The following is a 22,125-nucleotide window of genomic DNA, read 5'->3' as shown; positions in this document are numbered from 1 at the left end:
GGCTGAGTCAGACTTACCCTATCAGCTACGCTGTTTGGAACAATCGTCCTGACCACCACTCCGGTCATCTTCCCTCCAACAATGCCGAAACCCAAACCCGATCCATCGTTCAGCAGCTCAATCTCCTCCTCATGACCCCACAGGTCCTGCAGCATCAGACAGGAAATACAAAGAATCAATTTGGGGGTAAAAAAAGAAATCCACTGGTTTTAGAGGGTGCGTGGATCCAGCACTGCTGCTGAGATAAAGCTTTCTGAAACTGACAGGTCAACAAGAAATTAAAGATAACAATCAGTTATGTTTTAACAACCGAGGCCCTTGGATGGATGGCACAAAAATGAGCCCCTAGACACAGACAGAGCACCGTCTCCCATCTCTCTACAGTCTTCACTATAAGATTACAAGACTGAGAGTTTTTATTTTGTCATTTACTGTCTCTTTTGGGCAGTTCTGGCCTGCTCTTGGTCATTTTACGTCTCTTTTAGTCATTTGCGATCTGCTTGTCTTGTTAGTGTCCTGTTTGTTAGACGAGATCATGTGTCATTTTTGTTTTGCATGACATTACATTTTGCACGTTTAAATGTGTTTTATAACTTTCAAACCACAATGATGAACTGTAACTTCATAAAAATGCTCTTAGTTAGGGTCAGGTGACCTGTAAGGCCTCTGGAGCTGTGGCCATGCCAAAGCCACAAAAGTACATTTTAACTTTTACTACACCGTTAACTTTCATGTATGCTCAATAAAGTTGTAAATCTTATACAGTTATTGTCTGAATGCAGGTTTATTTGCACATTTTTATAAAGACTGATGATTAGCTCTCAAACGTTAATCTGCAGTATTATTTGTGGATTATAATCAGCCCTTTTAAAAAACCAACACACATCTGAGCATTGCATATAAATATTCCGGTTTATTTTTCTGCCTCGTTTGTGAAATGCAACCCTTTGTAAGTTTTTCTACAAATTCATTCAACAAAAGCAAACAGTCTGCATCTCAGGAATGTAAATGAATTAAAAGTGTTTGCTTTCAATTACCAGCGAACGGAAAACTATTCAAAATTAAAGTCTTCTTAGCAGATTAATGAAGTCGAAAAGGCAAAAAATATAACAGATTTATGAGGGAATTAATCACTAAACTCCTAATGATTTCATTTTTTTGCCTGGGTTTGGATGTTGGTAGCAGGGCAGCAGCCTCACAGAGCAGCTGAGTGACTATCTGTCCTGAGGTGAAAGGTTGTTAAACTGAACCTCAGCAGGTAATTACCAGCTGAGAGCATTTCCTCCCCTCTGATACCAGCTGCTGATCAATGCGAGGCTGCAGCAGATACCCGCTAACACACACACACACACACACACACACACAGTCTGGTTTCCACAACTTCAGGGGACATTACACTGACTTTCATTCATTTCCTGGAGACTTACCCTCTAATGTAACATCTAAGCCTAAACAAGTAATCACAGTAAAATTCAATGATTGTCCTCATGGGGACAAGCTGTGGGGACATGGACCAGCGTTCTGACTGTGTCGTTAGATTTAAGTCCCCATAATGTAATGAGTAATATCTGGCACACACACACACAGGCGCTGTCTTTATGAAGTGGCTGTAATCAGAGGTGGCTCTGGTCTCTCATTACAGCTGTGATCTGATAGAGGAGGTCTTCCTCCTCTAATGAAACCAACCTCCTCCTCAGCTAATCCCAGGATGCTGGAGCGAGGTGTTTGCCTGATAAAGTCTGATCACACTGAATGTGTTTAATGTTTTGCTTTCCAACAGAAGTTCACTCCCTTCTCAGAAGAGAAGTTGCTGCAGATGGTTTTTACGTGTTGAATTTCCCGGATTCTGCACCTGAAACGGTTTTTGTGTTTCTCCACTTTTTCTTTTCATAGTTCTGTGTCATTTTTAAAGTGAGAGAATTCAGACAGATAAATCAGTGCTGCATTAAAAATCAATAGTCAGTTTCACCTCAATGTATTTGATCAATTTGATCAGAGTTTCCCTCTGAGTTTATAGCAACCTAGAAGTGTTACAGATGAAGTGAGATCCAGCTCTATAGCTCGACCCCTGCAGAGACTGAATGATTGGTAAGGTGCAGGCTGCAGTCTTATCTGCTAGAACCCTGTCTGTGAAATGAAATAAACACATGAGAAAGTATAGGGGGAAAAAAAACAAAATCTTGTGCAACCTCAAGCTCTTTAAATGCTGTTGGCCTCTAATCAGTCCTATCTGTCTTTGTCACCTTGCTCAATTTGCAATTAGGTAGATCTCCTCTTTACAGGAGTAACATCAGTTTAAATGTGATTTAGTCTAGTTTTGGCCATAGAAGCAGAAGCTCACTACGTCTAAAATTGTTTTGACCTCCACGAAGCAGGATTTGAAGTTGAAATACAGCACTGACCCATAACAACGCCAGCTTGTTCTGCACATGAGCATATGTTCGGATTGTCCTTCTCTCAAGTGCCGTGTGACTTGTAACCACAGTAAAAGATACTTTGTGTTAGCTTTTGTGCAGTTTCATGTACCTTTTAATGTTATTAAAGAATGCCAGTTTCTAAGAACTCAAATGTATATATTTGCATTGCTTGCCATCCATCCATCCATCTATAAAAGTCTAGACGTCTGTCTTCCCTGCAATGCTCAGAGAGGATCCTGTGGCGTTCGGGTTTTCAAACCTGTTTTTGTGTTTGCTTATTGTACTTATTAGTGACCAGTTTGTAACCGTCACAAAGAGAAAAATGCAAGAGTCACTAAAAGTCACGTGAGAGTATTCACGTCCACGCGTTAGTTAAATGGGTCTTGGGAGGGAACAAGAAAGTACATACAGGGAAAACGATCCTGTTGTTTGGCGTTGAATATTCCTATGAGTGAAAAATAGCTCTGCAATATAGAACAACGGCACCACTGGCATTTTCTGGGCAATAAACCAAACAAAACTCTGTAGCAGATGCTGGACGCACTTCAAAAGGAAAAAATAAAATAAAATAAAAAATCATCCTGCAAATACACCACCACTTCACACTCGGTAAAGGTGATGGGCTGTCACCTGGCTGTTCAGGTGAAACATGCTCAGATCTCATTCTCATACAAACAAGTGTGAAACTGGACTGAGACCACACACAGTAAAGCGTCCACAGCTCTCACCAGATGTCTGAACCTTGTCTCCAAGAACAAGCCTGACCCCCCACCTCAACAGGTTATGCACATGGACGTCCATTTTACTTTCTATGTGTCCATTTAATGAAAAAAAGAAAAAGAAAACTTTGTCAGATTTTTTTTACACATTTGTAGCTTTATGCTGCACAGAAACCAGAGAAAGGTCCAAACTGCACAAGTCTGTGTTCATCTGAACTTTGTTTTTCCTTATTTGCTTTCCCATTAATGGTCCACAACCCCTCAGATTTGTCTTAAGACTCCATGGAGGGACCGAGCACCTAGATTAGGAAGCATAGGACTAAACATGTGTCTTAGTCTTCTTCCATTGAAACTAGATGATGAATAACATTTTACTGCACCTAAACCACTTTTTATACTTTTCAGACATTTTGCTGAACACATTAGTACTTTGAATGTAGGAGCTGCATGTGCACTAGTGAAGTTATAATTAAATACTATTATAGTACTTTTTACTGTAAAATCTTACCAAACAAGTAAACAAAGCCAGTTTCTCATATGTGACTCTACATTTCCCTTGGCGGAGACGACTTTAAGGAGAAGTTTACCAACTTTACCCACTTAAGGGAAGCTTACTGCAGGTTCATATCATCAAAGTTGAGGTAATTTTAAAGCCCCCTTTAGGTTTGTTTAATTGCCCAATCTGTTTTTTTTTAATCCTTGTTCTTTCTGCTTTTCATTATTTTTAGGAGATCATAAATTAACTTCTAAGTGTGTCCACTGACACACTGTCCTAATCAATGCAGGGACAATATTCACTAAATAGACAAAAGCTGTAAAATCATATCTGACAGGCTGATTAATGTCTGTCTTTATGAGGTACTTTACAGTAACAAGTTTTCTGTCTCTGCAGCCCAGAACCTGGAGCTAAGAAGTATGACAGCAGATGAGCCTGTGACTGCAGGGCAGAGATGCCTGTATCGGTTCAGCAGTGGAGTCTTGGCTGTAGGAGACCGATGGTTAGCCAGGCTGGGAGAACAGCAATAAACCCCCATCGAAAGTGTTTTTTTATACCCACAGCTCCATTAAACGTGACCTCGACAGAAACAGGACATGAATAAAACAAAAGCAGGAGGATCAGAGGCCTGGTTTGCACAATGTGGCCACAATCCAACGATCCAGGAGGAGGAGGAGGAGGGACAAACAAGAGGGACAGTGTAATTCTGTGTGATAATGACCCAACAATGGAGCAGGGCAGAACCATTACTGCTGCAGCTAACCTGTGATCCCAAGCTCACATTAACAATCCAGACCTGCTCCACTCTGTCAACATGTTTCTTCCTACTGAAATCTTTTGGTTTTTAAAATGTTTACTTTTTCCTTTCTAATTTGGCATAGATAGATGGTTAGATAAAAAGAAATAGAGTTGGAGGCTAAGGTGAGTAACCATCCATATTTATCATCTAAATGTATCTGCCTCTATCAGCTCCATCACCAACACAATAAAACCCCACAAATTTAAAATCAGCTGCTGTTTGACTGTTACTTGCGTTTTAGTTTGCAGATTCCAATTCACGTTTGTCTTGTTTTACTATTTTGTGAATGAAACATTCCGACAATTGAACCAAAACAAGAGCCTCATATTGATTTTAGGGGTGCGGAATGTGCTAATAATCAAGTTCTAGAAACACTAACCAGATCGGTTCACATCAAGTTATTGATGTCAGGTTTGTGTAGTTAAAGACCAACTAATGCACTCGTGAATGAGGCCTACGGTCTCTCTGCCTTTCACAGGTATTTACTCTCTCCCAGCTCGCTGCCAGTCTTTGACTCCCCGTTATGTCGACATTCATTGATTGCACCTCCTCGCAGACTTAAATATATATTGTCAGTGGTGATGCTGCAACAGCTATCAACTAACTTGATTTCCTTTAGCCGTTAAGGTCATAAAAATCATCCAAGTCAATGTCAGCAGACTTATAGCTCATCATAAACAGGAGGCCTCGCTCTGATACAGAGGCGTGGCCTCAAAGTGACCTCCAGTCATGATTGACGCCCTCTCAGCAATGCTTGTTTTGAGTGACAGCCAAACGGTTGGATGGTGTGTGTGTGTATGAACACACACAGTATGAATACAGCAGATTTCAGTGATGCTTCTGATTGTTTGGGATCAGGCTTTAAAAATTATTTGATGAAACTCAACGATGAACCAATGTGCACATGCAGATTGCAGCTTCTGTTTCTGTTAGTTTTGTTCCAAAACGAAAAAGCTCACAGAAAATTTGCTGCTCAACATTCATTATAGGGAATTCTACTTAGAATATATAAGGATTAAAGGTCACTGAGGAAATTTAAAATTTGACAAATATCAAATGCACTAGCTTTTACCACCATACAAGACCCACTACAAATTCATATAAAAGAAATATTTAAAGAATTCCCACAAAGGTAATATTCATTTGCAGGTTATAAATACTGTGGTTTCATGCTAGAAGTCTAAATGTCCATTTACCAAAACACTAAAAAAGTACTATTCTTATTGCTCCGTTATCAATGTTTGAAATCCAGTCAATGTACACGTGAACCTGACGATGCCACAGAGCCAAACGTGTGCTTCACTCACAGATGAAAAAATTGTGTAAAGTTTAAACTGGTGGATTAAAACAATTTAGACAATCAAAAACTACTACTAACAGCTGACAAACTCTTCAGATGTGCCTCAGTTTTCTCAAAAGTATAATTTAAACAATATTGAGATGACAAAGACTTTAACCAAATCAAACAACATAAATACAAGGTTAAAGACCAGATCACGAAGCCTCAGTCTAAATTACCCAGAGATACTGAGTGAGTCCGATTCAGTGTTAGAGTGTTTCATACATTTCATGCATAAAAAAAAACTTTGCATCTACACGCCATAAAGGTTTAGTCTTCTGGAGAGAATCCCATGCGTTTCTTACCGTAGTGACGGGTGTCGTGGTGGGTGCTGATAATGAACTGGATGTAGACTCCCTGGCCACCACCAGATCCACTGTGTCTCCAGGCTGCTGCAGGAGGGACAGGGCCTGCTGCTGGCTGATCCCCGGCTCGAGAGGACTGCCATTTATCACAAGGATCTGGTCCCGCTCTTGCAGACGGCCGTCCCTGTAGACCCAATACAGCATCAGTCAGTCCTCTCAATGACTTAGCAGCAATATAATCATTACAGAAAAATTTGGTAAGACTTTAGTTTTAATACTGGTAAAACCTGGGATAAAAAGTTAAATCCACTATCAGTGTTGAGATCACCGTTTATTTTCATTGTATGAAAACAATACTGAATAGCTGAACCTGTGTGCGATTCCTCCAGGCTGGATATGTTTGACGATGACTCCCTGACTGCTGGTTCCCTCAGGATTCAGACCGACCACGCTGAAACCCAGACCTCCAGACAGAGGTCGAGTCAGACTGACCAGCTCGGTTTGACGGCCCTGTACATACAGAAGGTTCGGTCAGATGATGTTCATGCTGTGTTGCTGCATGATGTATACACATACAGGTGTGTATCTGTGCATGTGTTGTGAGTCCACCCACCTTGGCGGTGGCAAGGATCCATCGCTGGAGGAGGTCGGATGAGGGTGGAGTCGGATGGATGGGCAGAGACAAGCCATTGGTCAGGATGGAGGAAGTGGACAGTGTTGGTGTGGCACTGCTGGCGGGACTGACAGCGCTCATGATCAGCTGACCCTTTCTGGAAAAACTGAACTCACTGCAGGAATCAGGAGGCATGCTGTTCAGCTAGAGAGGAAAAGGAGGAGGAGGACGTTTAAATGCAGTCATCTGACTAATGCTTTTACCCAAAGCAACTTACAAGTGAGATAGACACACACGCAGATTAAGGCTGAAAATCATTTCATTAGAACATAAGTCTTTCTTTACTCGGTTTAGCTGATACCAACATCTCTGTTGTGAGATTGTGCCACGAAGTTCTGCACGGTGTCGTGACTTATATTCTTTCAATGGGTTTCGACGCATTGAAAGGTACTTAAATTTCCTTCCACAGTCCAAAAACACGCATGCATTTGATTGTCAATTCATTGAACTCTCATGTGCGCTATCGTGATTTCTGTGGCAAACAAAGACAAAAAAAACCAAACAACCCCAACGTTCAGTGGGTTTTTTGTTTTTTTAAAATTCCACGTGAATAGACTGCTGGACAGTCAGCAACATTCAACCCTGCAATGCCTGGACCTTCAGAAAGTACTTAGGGGCTCTTTAGGTGGTGTAGAGCTGAAGCCCAGGAGCCAAATTTAGACTGTTGTTCCACCAGGGAACACAAAGTAGAGGAACAAAAGGTTCCTCAAAAGGTTTCAGGTCCTGGGAAAGTTCCCATCTGATAGATGAGCTTTTTGATACAAAACAATAATAATTCTCAATGGACTAAAAATGAATCAGTCCAAGTTAAAAATGTGAAAACGTGTCAGCTAAATTACTTTTTTGTAAACTTTTGAGAAACTCTGAATCATAAATTCAGGTTTGAGAAGTTTAAAAAAAAAAAAGGTAGATCATGTAGTTGTGGAAATGTTGACCACATATATTAGTATATTATTTGATAAAGTCCCACATGAAACTATTTTTGTGTTTGTCTGAAGATGCGTTCAAAGCCCAGCTGAGGGAAGACATCATTTTCTGAAACGTATTCTCAAACTCTGTTTTCAGCTACTCCAATCTCAGTTTTTCAATAAATCATTCAAAATTCATCCTCACTGATGCGTCTAAGTGGGAGCAAATCCAAATGCAGCCAGGTTCAGCATCAGGTGAATGACGAAACCTAAAAGAATGGAGGCTTCTAAAGCGACATCAGTGAGGTGAAGGTTTCTTTTGAGCATGTGATGGATTTTGTTCCTGTGCAACAGACTTTGCACAGGAATCCCTACAAAATGGACAGATGGGGGGAGGGGGGGAGAGACAGAGAGAGAGAGAGAGAGAGAGAGAGAGCAAGAGTGCATGCGAGAGAGAGAGAGAAATGCCCTTATATGCAAGGACATTGTTGACAACAAAGAAAGACGTAGAGGGAAAAAAATGAAGCAAAGAGGCTGGGGGGTAAGTGGGGAGGAGAGAGAGGGGGAAAAAAAGGAAAAAAAAAATCAATAGATTCCTCTGCAGGCTCTCTCTCTCTCTAAACAGGTAATGTATTAATGACCTTTACACTCACATTGTGGAAACTTATCAGTCTGCGGCTTATTTAGGCCAGGCTGACGGAGCAGGATCCCAAGCCATTTCATCAATACCACCTCGACAAGGCCGTTACTCAAACCAAGACACTAGATATTAAAGCTTGATAGATCCGCAGAGAGCCGGGGGAGGGAGGGGAAATAAATAAAGAAAGAGAGTGAGAAGTCCCCGCTTCATATACCCTCCATGGCTTCCACCGACGCATTCATAGACTCAGCTCTGACCTTCGCAGCACTTAGAATATGAAGCCCGGTGTCAGTTATTGCCATTATCTTAATTTGGCCTGCAGATTGTTTATTGTAAAGGCTCGGCCTCAGTGCGAGCTGGAGCTGAATACAGATGGCAATGCAGAAGGGATGTAACGTCCCCCCTCAGCCCCACCGACGGGTCACAGTGTTGGACAGAAGGCGGCAGAGAGGGGAGACCTAAAAGGCTGTCAGCACCTGTCAGACCTGATGGGAAACATGTTTAATACAGCTGCTAAAACACTAACAGCTATTACGGTGCGTGAGCAGAGGAAGAAAAACACCTGCTGATGTGTTGGAACGCTGCAATAAAAACAAATCTCCAACGAAAAATTCAGAGGCAGACTTTATTTTTATTGCGTTACTGTGTGTGCATTTCTTATTTATTAGTTTCCCAACAGACATGCCTGCATTTTTATCAGTCATACCTGATATTTCTGTTTAGTGGTGGTGCTTTAGGAGTCTGAAGCAAGTTGTAGAATAAAAAGTAAGTGCACTTACTTCACTCCTACACTTGAGTATAGTTAAAATGTCTATTGGGATTTTGTGTTACTTTTCGTCACTAAAATTCGGTGGGAAATATTGTAGTTTTTACACATTTATCTGTCAGCTTTACTTTCTTACTTTGCACAATAAGATAAATGTTTCCCATTATTATGGATTAAAATGGCTGCTTAGTGACATATTATCCATCCAGTATGATTTTATTCTGCAATGACTACTGTTAACACTTTCATACTGTACTTTTCTTAAAGATACAGTATGTAACTTTTTTCTAAATTTTTAAGTTCTCAATTAGAAATATGTTCTTCTACCTATAGCATGTTTAGCTCACCTGAACAAAAAGTTCACTAGTTCTACCGGTGTTCTTTGGTTTCTGACCTGGCTTCGGAGCTGTTTAATGGAGTGCTGCAGTGTCAGGATGTGGTTGAACAGTGGACTCTGCAGGGTCTCCTTCAGGTTCCCCAGAGTGTCACTGTGGGTCCACTCCTCCCTCTGGACCAGTTTGGTCTGCAGACGCTCCAGAGCTCCCAGTACCTGCTGACGCTCCACCAAAGAGACTGAAGACACACACACACACACACACACACACACACACACACACACACACACACACACACACACACACACACACACACACACACACACACACACACACACACACACACACACACACACACACACACACACACACACACACACACACACACACACACACACCATAATATAGAAGCAACCACCAGCGTGTGTGTAAACAGAGTGTGAACATGTCCCACCAACAGCCTGACACTGTTCACACACTAACATTCATTTTGTCAAATATGAAAGAGAAGAGATGATTTACCTGGAACATTTTCAAACATTGTTGTTTCCCTTTCTCTCGCTCAGTCTGTTGTTCTGGAATAATCTGAATGATGCAAAACAACAAACTTTATGACTATGAGTTTTAAAGACTGGCCTTCCTGAATAAGAAATGTAAGTTATCTGTACTATAACAGCTCAGAATAAGAGGCTGCACAGTTTTCTACTAATGCGCCACATTAATGCAACTCTTGCAGTGCTGCTCTCTTTTATTAGCAGATCTTAGGACACACATTACACTGTCTAGTTGTGATTTATTATATATTATATATTTGGGTGTTTGTTGCCTTTAATCTCAATCTATATATTAGTACAACTTTTCGCACCAATTCCCCCTCTTGTATGTTAAAACCTACTTTTAATAAACCTGCTTCTGATTCTAAGCACAACCATAAAGAAATGTACAGTAACCACAGAGATTCAAAACAACCACAGGAAAACATGAAATACATACAGAGAAATATAACAACTATGAAGAAATAAAACCTCAGAATATCAACAAACAATCATAAAAGGACACAAAAAACTACAAATTGTGCTATAAAGAGACACAAAAGAGATGCAAAAAACCCCACCAAAAACAAAGACCCCAAATGACCACAGACCTAAAACAACCACAAAGTGACATAAAATGACCACAAAGAGAAGTCGACCCTAAAACTGTTTCTCTTGTGCCAGTGACCCTTCTTCCATGTAGAAAGGTTGGGGGCTCTGACATGTCCGTCTCCAGGATTCCATTTTCCCATGATCTGTCTATACCTGAATAATATTTAGACCTCACGGCTTCTATTAATTGATTAAAACATTGGCTACTAATCATGTACAGTCTAGTTTTAAAAGTCAGAGCTTTAATTTAAGTGTTTTAGTCTCAAATCAAACTGACCTGTGTCTTACACCATTTGTTTTCAAGTTGGTTATTTCTGTATTTCTACTTCGTTTAAAACTATAGAAGTACATTAAACTTCGACCGCACCGTGCACCGTTTCCAGCCGTGTGAGCCAGTCAGCGTTCTGTTCCCAGGTGTCTGTATCTATATCACAGGTGTTATCAGGCTGTTAGCTCACCGTTTATTAGCACGGCTTGTTTACACAGCCAGAGCCGAGCTGAGCCGGGCTACAGAGAGACGTTCTCAGCACACACACCCCCCCACAGTTTTTAACCCAAATAAAAAGAAAGAAACCTTAGTATCTGCTTTTATCTTTTAAATCTGTGACTGCGAGCAGGTAAACTCACCTGTAACCTCACCTGTGAAAGCAGGAAGTGAAACTCAACAGCTCGGGAGGGAGGGGTGAAACTACATAATGGATTTTATCGCGGAATAATGTCTAGTCTGCATGTAATTAGTGTTAAGCTCGTTTTCAACATTTACAGTTTTAAGCAGGAGCCTTTGAATCTGTTAAAACCATCAGCGGCAGGTTCACGTCGCAACAGGTGCACTGAACTTTAAAAGTGGAGCAAACGCTTCAAACAGCCGTGACGCATAAAAACACACGCAGTATAAAATGTGCCACAGCATCACATTAGTGTCTCCGTGACTTTATGGTTGTTAACGTCACAAAAACCACGTTAAAGCAACTTTTCTTCCGTCCGCTTCATAAGTTCCCAGCAACACAACCGTCCGTCTAATAACAGCCCGCTAGCCGTTAGCATGCTAAACTAGCCTCGTAACTAGCGCCCAAAAGTGTAGATTCTTTAAAGTCAAAGCGGACAGACAGCCGGAACCTGTGGCCGCCTTTAAGTGACGAATTCACAGGAAAGAGAGAGACTGAAAAGGATTTTGAACTGGTGTAAAACTCACATGAACTGGATCTGGTTTGGTACCAGTGTCGCTTTAATGCTGCATTCGGGTGCTATCGGAAATAATCCCACTACTCGTTGAACAATTTGAAAATGTCTCCATCTCAAAAGTCTCTATTTTTCTGTAAGATATTCTATATCTCTGTTCATTTATTTGGTGCCTCATTGTGCCTCTTTTTCATTACTGTGCATTTATTTGTATTCGTTTCTATCTCCTTTTAGGCGCCCTTAGTCTATTTTTGTGTGACATCTGTCTGCGGTGCTTTTAGTAATGTTGTATGAAGTCATACTTCGTTTTATTTTGCATGTTTTTACTTCTTATGCGTTACCTCAATTATTTACATTTATTTGTGCTTGTATTACGTCTTTATGTATTTGTTTTGTCTGTCTTTGAAGTCATTTTGCGGCTCCGTAGTTAATTGATTAACTTTATCGATAAAGCTATTGGTAGATGGAAGATAAAAGTCCTTTACAACGATTGGGCGTAAAAATGAAGTAAACTGGTGACTCATATTTGCAAGTAAAATAACATACAATAAAGATGGAGCGGCTGGTTATGCCTGCCTCCGTGTCCTAGCGAGTTCTGCGTTACAGTTTTTCGCCGCGTTGTGAAGGTATCACCTTCTCACGTGACACCCAGAGTCATGGCGTCCTCTCGGAGGTGGTTGGTTTGTTTACGCTCCTGGATCTGGAGTCTGTTATTTTATTGTGTTTATTCTCATTTCATGGTGGTTCTGGCTCAAGATGCGGACAGCTGCGGAAACCTAAGACTCGGACAATATCCTTCAACCCCGGATTGATAACGTAGCTCCCATCTAGAGGAAGATAATGTACAAGAAGCTGGCAGCTAGCTTAAGTAGGCTAACGTTGACATTACTTGTCACATAAACATTTGTCCTGGTAAAATGAAGTTATAGTTATTACGGTTCATATTTAGGATTAAGTGTCAACTGTAAACGCAAGACTCTGTATATACTGTGTAAGCGTCACATTACCACGTTTTAAACCTGTGATGTTAAGTGCTTATGACTCGATACGACACAAGCTAAAGTTTCTCAGATATTCCCCAAATTTAATGAATGAGAAGTTTTATATATTTAAAAGGCTTCTAGGCGTAAATAACTATGAAACACTGTAAAAGTCCTGCACTTGTTTCTTTGCTCTGGTAAAGGAACAATAAGGAAATGTGCTGAGCAGACAGTTTGGATTCCTTCACTCTCCTCATGTATCTCTGTAAAGATCCCAAGATTGATGAAGCCACTCAGGAGCCAGAAAACTGCAGGGACAAGATCGCCTGGGGTGGGTCTAAGTTTGCAAAGCACTGACCAAAAGACCAAAATTTCGTATTTTTTTTATCCTGTAACTTCAGCAATTACTATGGACATTTATTGAAATATTAATGTATTACATTATTGGATGGACGGACTATGTGGGGGTGGGGGCGGATACCAATATGATAAAATATTCAGACTTCTTTCCTTTATGCTCTTTTTTGGCAATGGATTAAATAGCAATCTTAACTCAGTAATACATTAGAGTTTGCTTACATTTTACTCTGGAGATGAGGGTAGAGCTTGACTGTAGTCCACCAGTGGTAAACTGAACACGGTGGACATAGTTTAGAAAGACACAGATCTTTATACAGGTTGACACTACATGTAGTAACAAAGCCAAGACATCAAGTCTATTAAAACTCTCTACAATAACATTTAGTGCTGAAGCACTGCTCAGGACGAGGTTATAAAGAGCAAAGGGGCTTCAGTATTTAAAGATGGGAGCCCAGTCCAACTGTTTAACGTAAGATATAAAAGGTTTTAAGAAAGGATTTAGAAACAAAGCAGGATGCATAGACATAAACAGTAAATGGGATTTAAAAAGAATAAAATATTGACAGGAAATTTGTGTGTGTGTGTGTGTGTGTGTGTGTGTGTGTGTGTGCATGAGCAGTGGAGTGTCTCCCAGCTCCAAACATCAGCTGTCGACTCTCCAACGGGACGGAGTTCAGGTTCACCGGGGAAGAAGTGGGCTTCAACAAAACCATCCCCTGCAGGAACGTGTGAGTGCTCACAACACACACACACACATTATCACATTATCCGACTGCCGGTAATTCACAGCTGTGGTAGAATTGACTAAAACTTGTGAATTTTCTGAAGCACTGTTTTCTCTTATGTTTGTCGTGGAGTCTTTGTTACTAAAATGTGTTGTTCAGAGAAGACAAACTGACGTTGGGCTTGTGACAGTTTGGTGTAGTAAAAGAAAGTTACACAGATTCTAACTTGTTTGATCGCCGGGTCCAGAACAGATTAATTTACTGTTAGCACTTTTATTATTTGACCCTAGATGAAAATTGTATTTTTTGCTCTTTGTAATTATAATTAACGATACGTTAATTTTTTACATCTTTTCCTGTTTTTTTTTCAGGAGTGGTTATTCCTACAAAGTAGCAGTGGCTTTATCTCTGTTTCTGGGCTGGCTCGGAGCAGACCGCTTCTACCTCGGATACCCTGCTCTAGGTACACAAACACAGCAGGACACTCGCTGACACAGTGCATTCCCTCACATCTGACACTCACCCACCATCAGGTAAACCCCAGGCCCCTTTCCTGGTGGATTACCTGGAGATTGTCTCAGGCAAAGAGTATTGTGGCTTTGGTACATGATACAACACCCCCCACCAACAGCCCACTGTGTTGGTTTAGAACTGGGCACTTGTCTATGTAAACTCCTGTCCAGTAAGGTCACGACCTTCTAGGGCCTTGGGACAATAACCTGCTGGTGGAGAACAACGCAGCAAAATAGGAAAGTCAATGAGAGGAAGGGTTTCAGTTTCAACAGGACAGAAGTGGGAAGAACAGGTTTGTGTCCACACGGTGCAAGAGACGAATAAAGTGGACGCTAGTTTCACGCACCATTTACACTCCCCATCAAAAGTATTGGAACAGTGAGGGAAATCCCTGTATTGTTGCTGTAGACTGAAAACATTTGAGTCTGACATCAAAAGATGAATGTGAGACACGAGATCAACATTTCAGCTTTTATTTGCAGGTATTTACATCTAGACCTGATACATAACTTTAGGGTTTAAGTCTGGAGATCGACTTGCCCAGTTTACAACCTTCCACTTCTCCTTTGTTGTTTTGGGTCATTCTCTCGCTGCATGATGAAAGATCTCCCAATCAGTTTGGCTGCACCTTCCTCTAAATTGGCAGACAAAACGTTTCTGTAGACTTCTGAGTTCATTTTGCTGCTGCCCTCATGTGTTACATTATCAATTAACATTAATGAGCTTGTCCCAGAAAAGGCCATGCAGTCCAAGCCATGACATTACCTCCACTGGGTTTCACAGATGAGCTTGTATGTTTGGGATCATCACTTTAGTAAAGGTTAATCTTTGTGTCAGTTCATAAAACTTTGTCCCAGAATTTGTGAGGCTCATCTCTGTACTTTATGGTGAATTCCAGCCTGGCCTTCCTATTCTCCTATTCTTCTCGGTAATGAGTGCTTTGCATCTTCTGGTGTGGCCTCTGTAATTTTGTTCAGGAAGTCTTCTGTGAACAGTAGATTGTGTTACCTTCACTCTTGCCCTCTGGAGGTTGTTGCTGATGTCACTAACAGTTGGTTCTTTAATGCTCTCACAGTGGTTTGTTTCTTCTTCAGGATATTCCAAATGGTTGCTATGGCCAATGTTTGTGCAATGGCTCTGGTTGATTTTCCATCTTCTGTCAGCTTCACAGTCGCTTGTTTTTTTTTTTTAACTATAGGCAGCTCTCTGCTTTTCATGTTGGTTACACCTCTTAACTATAAATGCAGTCTGAACAGACAAAACCCAAATCTGAAACGGAGCAGAAACATTCAGTTCTATTTATTGTTCGAATAATCAATGTCGTAGGACACAACTGGGCACCTAAACACACCTGCCAGTCACATATTCCAATATTTTGTTGTATTAGTGTGCAAGTGTGTGTGTTTGTTAATTTTTATTTCCCACATCTGTAGTAAGGATGATGATGCAAATTCTGTTTTGTTTGCTGGTGTCAATAAACCGCTAAATGATGATCTACAGAAAGTGAAGGCTGATTAAACTGGTTTGAGTTGAAAATGGTCCTTTGATCTGCCGCTTTAGTTCCGTCACACTGCAGTTTTCTTTAACAGTGCACTACGTGAAAACAAGGAAAAAAGTTATGTAGGGACACAAAACTGTGAGCAAGTAAAAATAGAAGAATCAAAAGCGAACTTAAATTTAAAAAATATAAACTTTATATTTTTGGGGTAAACATCATTTTTCAGAGCTGAACTCTCTGGAGCTCTGAATATTCTCATTAAACTGGGCGGCATTGCCCCTTTTCTGCTTATCTTTTTGGCTGTTTTATGTTTTTTCCAGCCTGAATTTAAATGAAATTCAATTAGTCTTTGTTTGTCACTGATCTACACACAATGGACCATAATAAGCCAAAGAATAACAGTTACAATTAGCACAACAAGGACGAGTTATCAGCAGACTGAATCTCCTCTCATCCTTCTCTTAATGAGACACCTGCAACATGACAAAAGCTGAAAGGCTCTGTGTGTTTTTGTGTGTGTGGTACCGGAGGGGTGGCGTGGGGGGATTTGGATGGAGGACAGCTGCACTGACGAACACCCGGCCCGGTTTGGCACAGGTCGGCCCGACCCGAGCCAAGTCAGATTCATTTCGAAAAATTAATTTTGCAGGGAGCTTTGTTGAAGAGCTTCACCGAACAAACACAGAACAACTGGATGAGAAGTTTCCACAGACTAAAATGTCCGTTATTAGAGTTTTACCTGCACATCCTGAGGAAACGTCAGGCAGAGGGTTCATCCTCTGAGGAGCAGGATTTGCACGATGTGCTGCTTTTGGCCTGATGCCATGTTTAAGCTCAACTGCAGCTGCTGAGAAATCCAGCGAGCCCATGTAAAGAAATACGTTTCATTTGTTTGTAGTTAATAGTGATGAAGAACAATCATTGCTGGTTCGATAAATTAGTTAAATTAGTTAAATTAAATTATGTAAAAGTATTAGAATTAGTAGTGTTGGACTATAGTTTCAAATATTTGTATGAATTTGTTCATTCATTTCATAGATACATAAATACACTGAGTATGAGCTGCTAATTTTTAAAGGACAAAAGAGTCAATGAACCCTGGACTTCACCTGCAAAATGACACGAAACCAACGACACAGAGACAGAAAATATGTGAAATGTCGGTGGAGATGCAAACACTGTAAATATCAAAACAGCATTAGAGCCAAAATATATTTAAAGAGAAGTAAAACAATTATAGACACGAAAACCAGCACAAAAAAACTCACCAGACTAAAACTCACAGAAAATGAGCAGACATGGTTTGTGGTTGTTGTCTGTTTTGAGGTATATTTATTATATAAGTTTGATTTGAAACATTTTGTAATAAATTCTGTGACTTTATCATTAATTCTGCTCCTTTCGGCTGCATCTACTTGTTAATTGGTCGACTATCTTCATTGTGACGATGATGTTTATGGTTTCTCCTGGTCAGCTACGTTTTGGATCAGGTCTGGCTCTCGTCTAGTTTTTGACCCGTCTCAGATCAGGTTTCTTCCTCAGTGGGTAGTTTGGTGTGACATAAACCTCTGAAGCGCATAAAGCAGAATGGAAAAATCATGCAGTGATGAAGTGGGAACAGACACCAATATGCTTCTAGGGAGAAGCGATACCCACATTTTCCCTTTCGATACGATACTATTAGTTTATGGTACTTTATCATCGATACCAGGAAAATCACATGATTAGTAACTTGATTGCAAAGGCAATATGAAATATGAATCAAACTCATGAACATAAAAACTTGAAAGAAATGCTCCTAAAATGGTAATAAAATACATCAATGAGTAAATTAAATAAAAATCAGATGAAAATTCGTCAGTTTTTAATTATAATAAAAATAATTTGACAGTAGATAACTTCAAAATGAATGACACTTCTTAAATTGAGAGATTAAACCAGTAAAACATCAGCAGCAGCAGCAGTAACGTCATCGTCATCATCAACACAATGGAAAATGATCATTTCACTTGTTTTACTCTGACATCCGGGCAGATTGCTGCTTTGTGGCAGACGGAGCACATGACTTTGGCTTTGGGTGAAAAATAGCACCAGGCTACGCTTCTCATTGTCTCTTGGTCGTCCATGCTGCCGCGGAGCTGCTCACTCGGAGCTCGACTGAGGCTCTGGCAGCTGATAGGCTGCTGCCACGTTTTGTATTAGCACGATATTTAAAACCTATCGAATCCAAAACATCATCGGCCCGGTGTCTCAAGTATCCGTACTGGAGAATTGACCCGCCCATCCCTGAAGATCATGAATGTTTGCTTGTGATTTTGCCATGACTCCTAAAACCTGTTGGAACTGTGTGATCACAGTGTCCACAGAAGAGCAGTTATTATTCACTTGTGTATTTGTTGAAGATGAGCGTCGTTTTTAAAATCAGTTCATATTTACTCTCTCTCAGGACTTTTGAAGTTCTGCACTGTGGGTTTCTGTGGAATCGGCACCTTAATCGACTTCATACTGATCGCCATGCAGGTGAGTAATACTTGCAGTCAGATAGTCTAAAAACCCACCTGATTACTGTATAAGGTTCAGATCTCTAAGGGAACATAATTCTACTGTGTGTTTACTGTTGAGGTTGTAGTGGGTGGAGGAGTCGTACTGCAGTGCAACATAAAAGGCAACTTCACCAACTTTCAACTTGCTCACAGTGGCTTTAGTTTAGGGTGTAAATATGCAATAATGCTTTTAAACTTCTGTCTCACTTCCCTATATTTAAATAACTTCCTTCTTCTGGCTGAAAAACGACTCCAGGTGACATCACGCCTAATGATATAAAACCTTTCCCGGTGATGTCATCTGGAGGCGTTTTTCAGCCAGAGGAAGAGAAATAAGTCAGAGAGGAGTTTAAAAGCCTTAATGCATATTTACACCCTAAACTAAAGCCACGGGGAGCAAGTTGAAATGTGGTGAAGTTGCCTTTAAGTAGAGCTGGTTCCAAAGTTTTGGCCCCCTCATTCATTTTGTACCTTGAGTGGCCAAAACATTAGAACCACCTCTTCTTAGTGGGGGTTGAAAAACCTTAACATCAAGTTTACAGCTTAAATTCACCGTCTGGAGAACGTTGACGACAGACGTGCATGTAATTGTTGGGTGGTATTTTCGGTTTATTAGGAAAAGGCTGGAAGAAGAAGTCTAATTGATGTTTTCGAGGACATTCTTATAATTTCTGGCATGTTTTCACTGAATATTACAGAAGCAGAGAATCTAAAAAAAATTGCATGTTAAAAGAAAATCGGAGCTCAATTATTTTCCTAAATTGTCCAGCTGTGATCTGGACCAGGACGACCTGCCATCATCGAGCGAGCTATGAATTCTGAGTTGTACAGGCAGATTATGCCGTGAATGTCGCAGTATCGAAGTGTGAACTGAAGCTCAACACAAAATGGATCATGCAGCAAGATGATGTTTTTATTATTAGACTGTCCCGACTGTGTCCAGACTGATCGGAAATCAGAGCTTTAAACCCCAGAAACACGTTCAGGCTTTTGTTTAACATCCTCTTCATGAGTGACACCTGTGATGAAGAGTTCCACGTTTCCCAGAGGATCCATTTTAGCGTGGCACGCGGCGCTCGAGCCTCATATTTTAGTGGTTAACTGCCCATCGGGGGGGCGGGCTGGCGAGCTTGATGAATAAACAGGCGTCGGCCTTCTGATTATTATTTACACCGATTTATCGTGCAGTGCCGCGTCGCTCGGAGGCCTTCAGGATGAATGATGCTTCCTGAAGTTTCTAATGGACTCGGGGAGAACAGAGACAGACGGATGGAGAGAGGCAAACGGGAGGTGAAGGGACGAATCACTCCCTCCTCTTGAAGTGTTTTAGATAATAGAACCTGGAAATCCATCACAGCATGGTGTGAAGGGGACTAGCGGTGGATGGATGGATGGTCGGACTAATGGGGCGTTTAAACTGGAACATGATGTTTGACGGATTGCAGATTTTAAACTGGGCTTGACAGCAGCTAATGTAATCATTAATTGTAGCCGTGAAACCTCAAATTACTGAGAGATTTAATTTCCCCACCTGGTGGAAACAAATGTGAAACAAAATCTGATCAGTTTCACGAAAAGGAGCGAGTGATTTAAGCAGGTTTGACTTCCAGGACACTTTGTGCAAATCGCGGCGCAAGTGATGAAGCCAAGAATGCGACTCAAAAACATTATCGCAGCATTAAAACCACAAACATTAATTCCCAGAAAAACACCAGTGCGAAGTCGTAGTCGTGCTCAAAGTCAGAGCAGGAGGCTTCATTAATAACTTCTAGTGATTGTGAGACAAACACGAGTTCTCGACATAGTAGAATTATTTCCCAGCTTCGCTGTGGTTTGTCTCCCCCTGCAGATCGTGGGTCCAGCAGACGGCTCCAACTACATTGTGGATTACTACGGCGCCAGGCTGACCCGCATCTCCATCACCAACCAGACCTACAGGAAGCCCCACCTGTCTCTGTGAACACACCTGGACACCCCCGCTGTAAGGTCAGTGCTGACGAGACGCGAAAGTTCTGCTCTAATTTAAAAGGGTCTGAAAATGATATTTTTCTGAGCTAAGTGATCATTTCTGAATCAGTCTGGTACCAGGATCAGTCAGACTCTTACTGCACTGACTCCACGACTTCTGATGTTTTTACCTGATGTGACTGCAGCTCGTTTTCATTTGAACACGAAGCTGTTCAGGACAGAAAAAGGACAAAACTCAAACAACGGAGACACAGATTCTGTCTCTTTCCATATCTTTGAAAATGTGCTGTGAATGAATGTGCTCTAATATGAATTGCAGGGTGAAACTTCCCAGTACAAGGTCACACACACCTTCCTCCACTTGGGAAATGACTGGTTAAATATCAGAGAGTAAAGTGAACGTGCTGCAGGTTCCTGTGTGAATAGAGACTTGACACCGGCTGGAACGTAACCAATGCTGAAGTTCACCCGAATTACCAAAATACTTTTACTTCTTCAGGCTTTGAGTTATTATTCTGTGACCCCACAGGGGGAAACAGGCCTGTTTATTTATAATTTCATTTTGATAGCAGGTGGTTTCAGCTTCACCAATGAAGCTTAGATTGTCTCTGTAGCTGGGGTCTGTTTGTGAGGGGAGATGCTCCACTGTGTCACACAGGTAACTCGCTGTCCATCTTTGTCCCTCAGGTCTCTCCATGAGTCCTGGAAACGCAGCTCACAGCTTCCCAATGGAAAACGCCGAGGTGACGTTCGTTGAGACGCCGACTGTCTACGTGACGAACCAGAACCGAACCAGAACACTGAAACCTAATTGTGGCTGTTGACAGTGATTCAAACGTGCGTCATCCTGTCTGTACATCGGTTTATACTTTTACATCTTTTCCTCCAGCAGCTGTTTCTTCCTCTTTTGGAGACTGCAGAAGTTAAATTATTAAAATTGAAGAAATGTCACATTGGACCATCATCACATCTGTCCAGCTGTTCTGTTTTAGTTTTATACTATTTTGATGTAATATTTTTATGTGTTGCTGCTGATTTTGTTTAATTTATGACTCTGTAAATAAAGTTTCTTTATGTGTAAATCCACATTTCACATTATTAAACGATATGTTACTTGTTCTCATCAGTTACAGACTTTTGCAGTTATGCTAAAGTGTCGTGGACCGATGTAACGAGGCTAAATGAGGCTGTCAAACCGTTTACCGAGCTTCAGAAACTGTCCAATCCCCTTCACTTCTCCGCAACTGTGTTGTGTTGTTAATTTAAAATGGATGAAACGGCCATTTTGCCCATTAATTTACACTCAGTGAGCGACATGTATAAAAAAGAAAAGTGAAAATGTCCAGGAAATTGTGCAGAGACTCCAACAATCACATATAGTGGTGAACTGAGTGTGTAAAAGCGTTTGTACAGCTCTGATTTCCCAGGAGCATCAACAGTTGTCAAGAGGAAGAAGTCTGGAACCACCAGGACTCTTCCTGAATCTGTCCAGACCAACTGAGTCACCCAACAGGAAGAACCTTGGACCCTCAACACTCACCCTAGCAGGAGTTCAGACAGTATGAATCTCAGGACGCAGACGGTCGCTAACTGCGTTTCATCACTGAACAGCCCAGTGATTTTTCCCCGTGTCAGGAGACCGGCAGCAGTCATAACCAGGAAGACAGGCGGCTCAGAGTGAAGACTGTGAAGAGGCTGTAACCATCCAGCAAGGGACTGAGGACAAACCTCTGTGGAGAGGCCTAAAGGTGGGAGTCCACATGTAAAAAGCAAAGGCTCAAAGTCTGACTACTTCCTGAAAGGACTTAAATGTGATG

At 41.1% G+C, this 22,125-nt stretch overlaps 2 protein-coding genes across 9 annotated transcripts in view; one reads left to right on the top strand and one right to left on the bottom strand.

Annotated features, from left to right (window-relative positions):
- patj (PATJ crumbs cell polarity complex component) overlaps window positions 1–11,821 on the bottom strand; it is a 100,848-nt gene extending 89,027 nt beyond the window's left edge. For 3 of the 8 annotated variants that reach the window (XM_067512167.1, XM_067512163.1, XM_067512168.1), the window contains exons 1-7: window positions 11,735–11,814; window positions 9,920–9,982; window positions 9,457–9,635; window positions 6,689–6,892; window positions 6,446–6,585; window positions 6,076–6,259; window positions 18–146 (exon numbers count right to left, since the gene is read on the bottom strand). In XM_067512167.1, the coding sequence (XP_067368268.1) occupies window positions 18–146; window positions 6,076–6,259; window positions 6,446–6,585; window positions 6,689–6,892; window positions 9,457–9,635; window positions 9,920–9,938 (855 nt within the window). In that variant the 5' untranslated portion in view covers window positions 9,939–9,982; window positions 11,735–11,814. Of the gene's footprint in view, window positions 1–17; window positions 147–6,075; window positions 6,260–6,445; window positions 6,586–6,688; window positions 6,893–9,456; window positions 9,636–9,919; window positions 9,983–10,819; window positions 10,842–11,169; window positions 11,672–11,734 lie in introns of those variants that run through there. The other 5 variants (XM_067512164.1, XM_067512166.1, XM_067512160.1 and 2 more) reach the window with 5 other exon arrangements.
- A 530-nt stretch (window positions 11,822–12,351) lies between these two features.
- Window positions 12,352–21,390, top strand: tm2d1 (TM2 domain containing 1). Its single transcript, XM_067514267.1, has 7 exons — window positions 12,352–12,511; window positions 12,959–13,032; window positions 13,681–13,789; window positions 14,158–14,249; window positions 18,244–18,317; window positions 20,190–20,326; window positions 20,996–21,390. The coding sequence occupies exons 1-6, from the start codon at window positions 12,378–12,380 to the stop codon at window positions 20,298–20,300; spliced, it is 594 nt and encodes a 197-aa protein (XP_067370368.1). The 5' UTR covers window positions 12,352–12,377; the 3' UTR covers window positions 20,301–20,326; window positions 20,996–21,390.
- The last annotated feature ends 735 nt before the right edge of the window (window positions 21,391–22,125 follow it).

This window comes from Channa argus, chromosome 8 (genome assembly GCF_033026475.1).
Source record: "Channa argus isolate prfri chromosome 8, Channa argus male v1.0, whole genome shotgun sequence".
In the NCBI taxonomy this organism is placed as follows: domain Eukaryota; kingdom Metazoa; phylum Chordata; class Actinopteri; order Anabantiformes; family Channidae; genus Channa; species Channa argus.
Note: the sequence above shows the minus strand (reverse complement) of the source record. Positions and strands in the feature narration are given on the sequence as shown.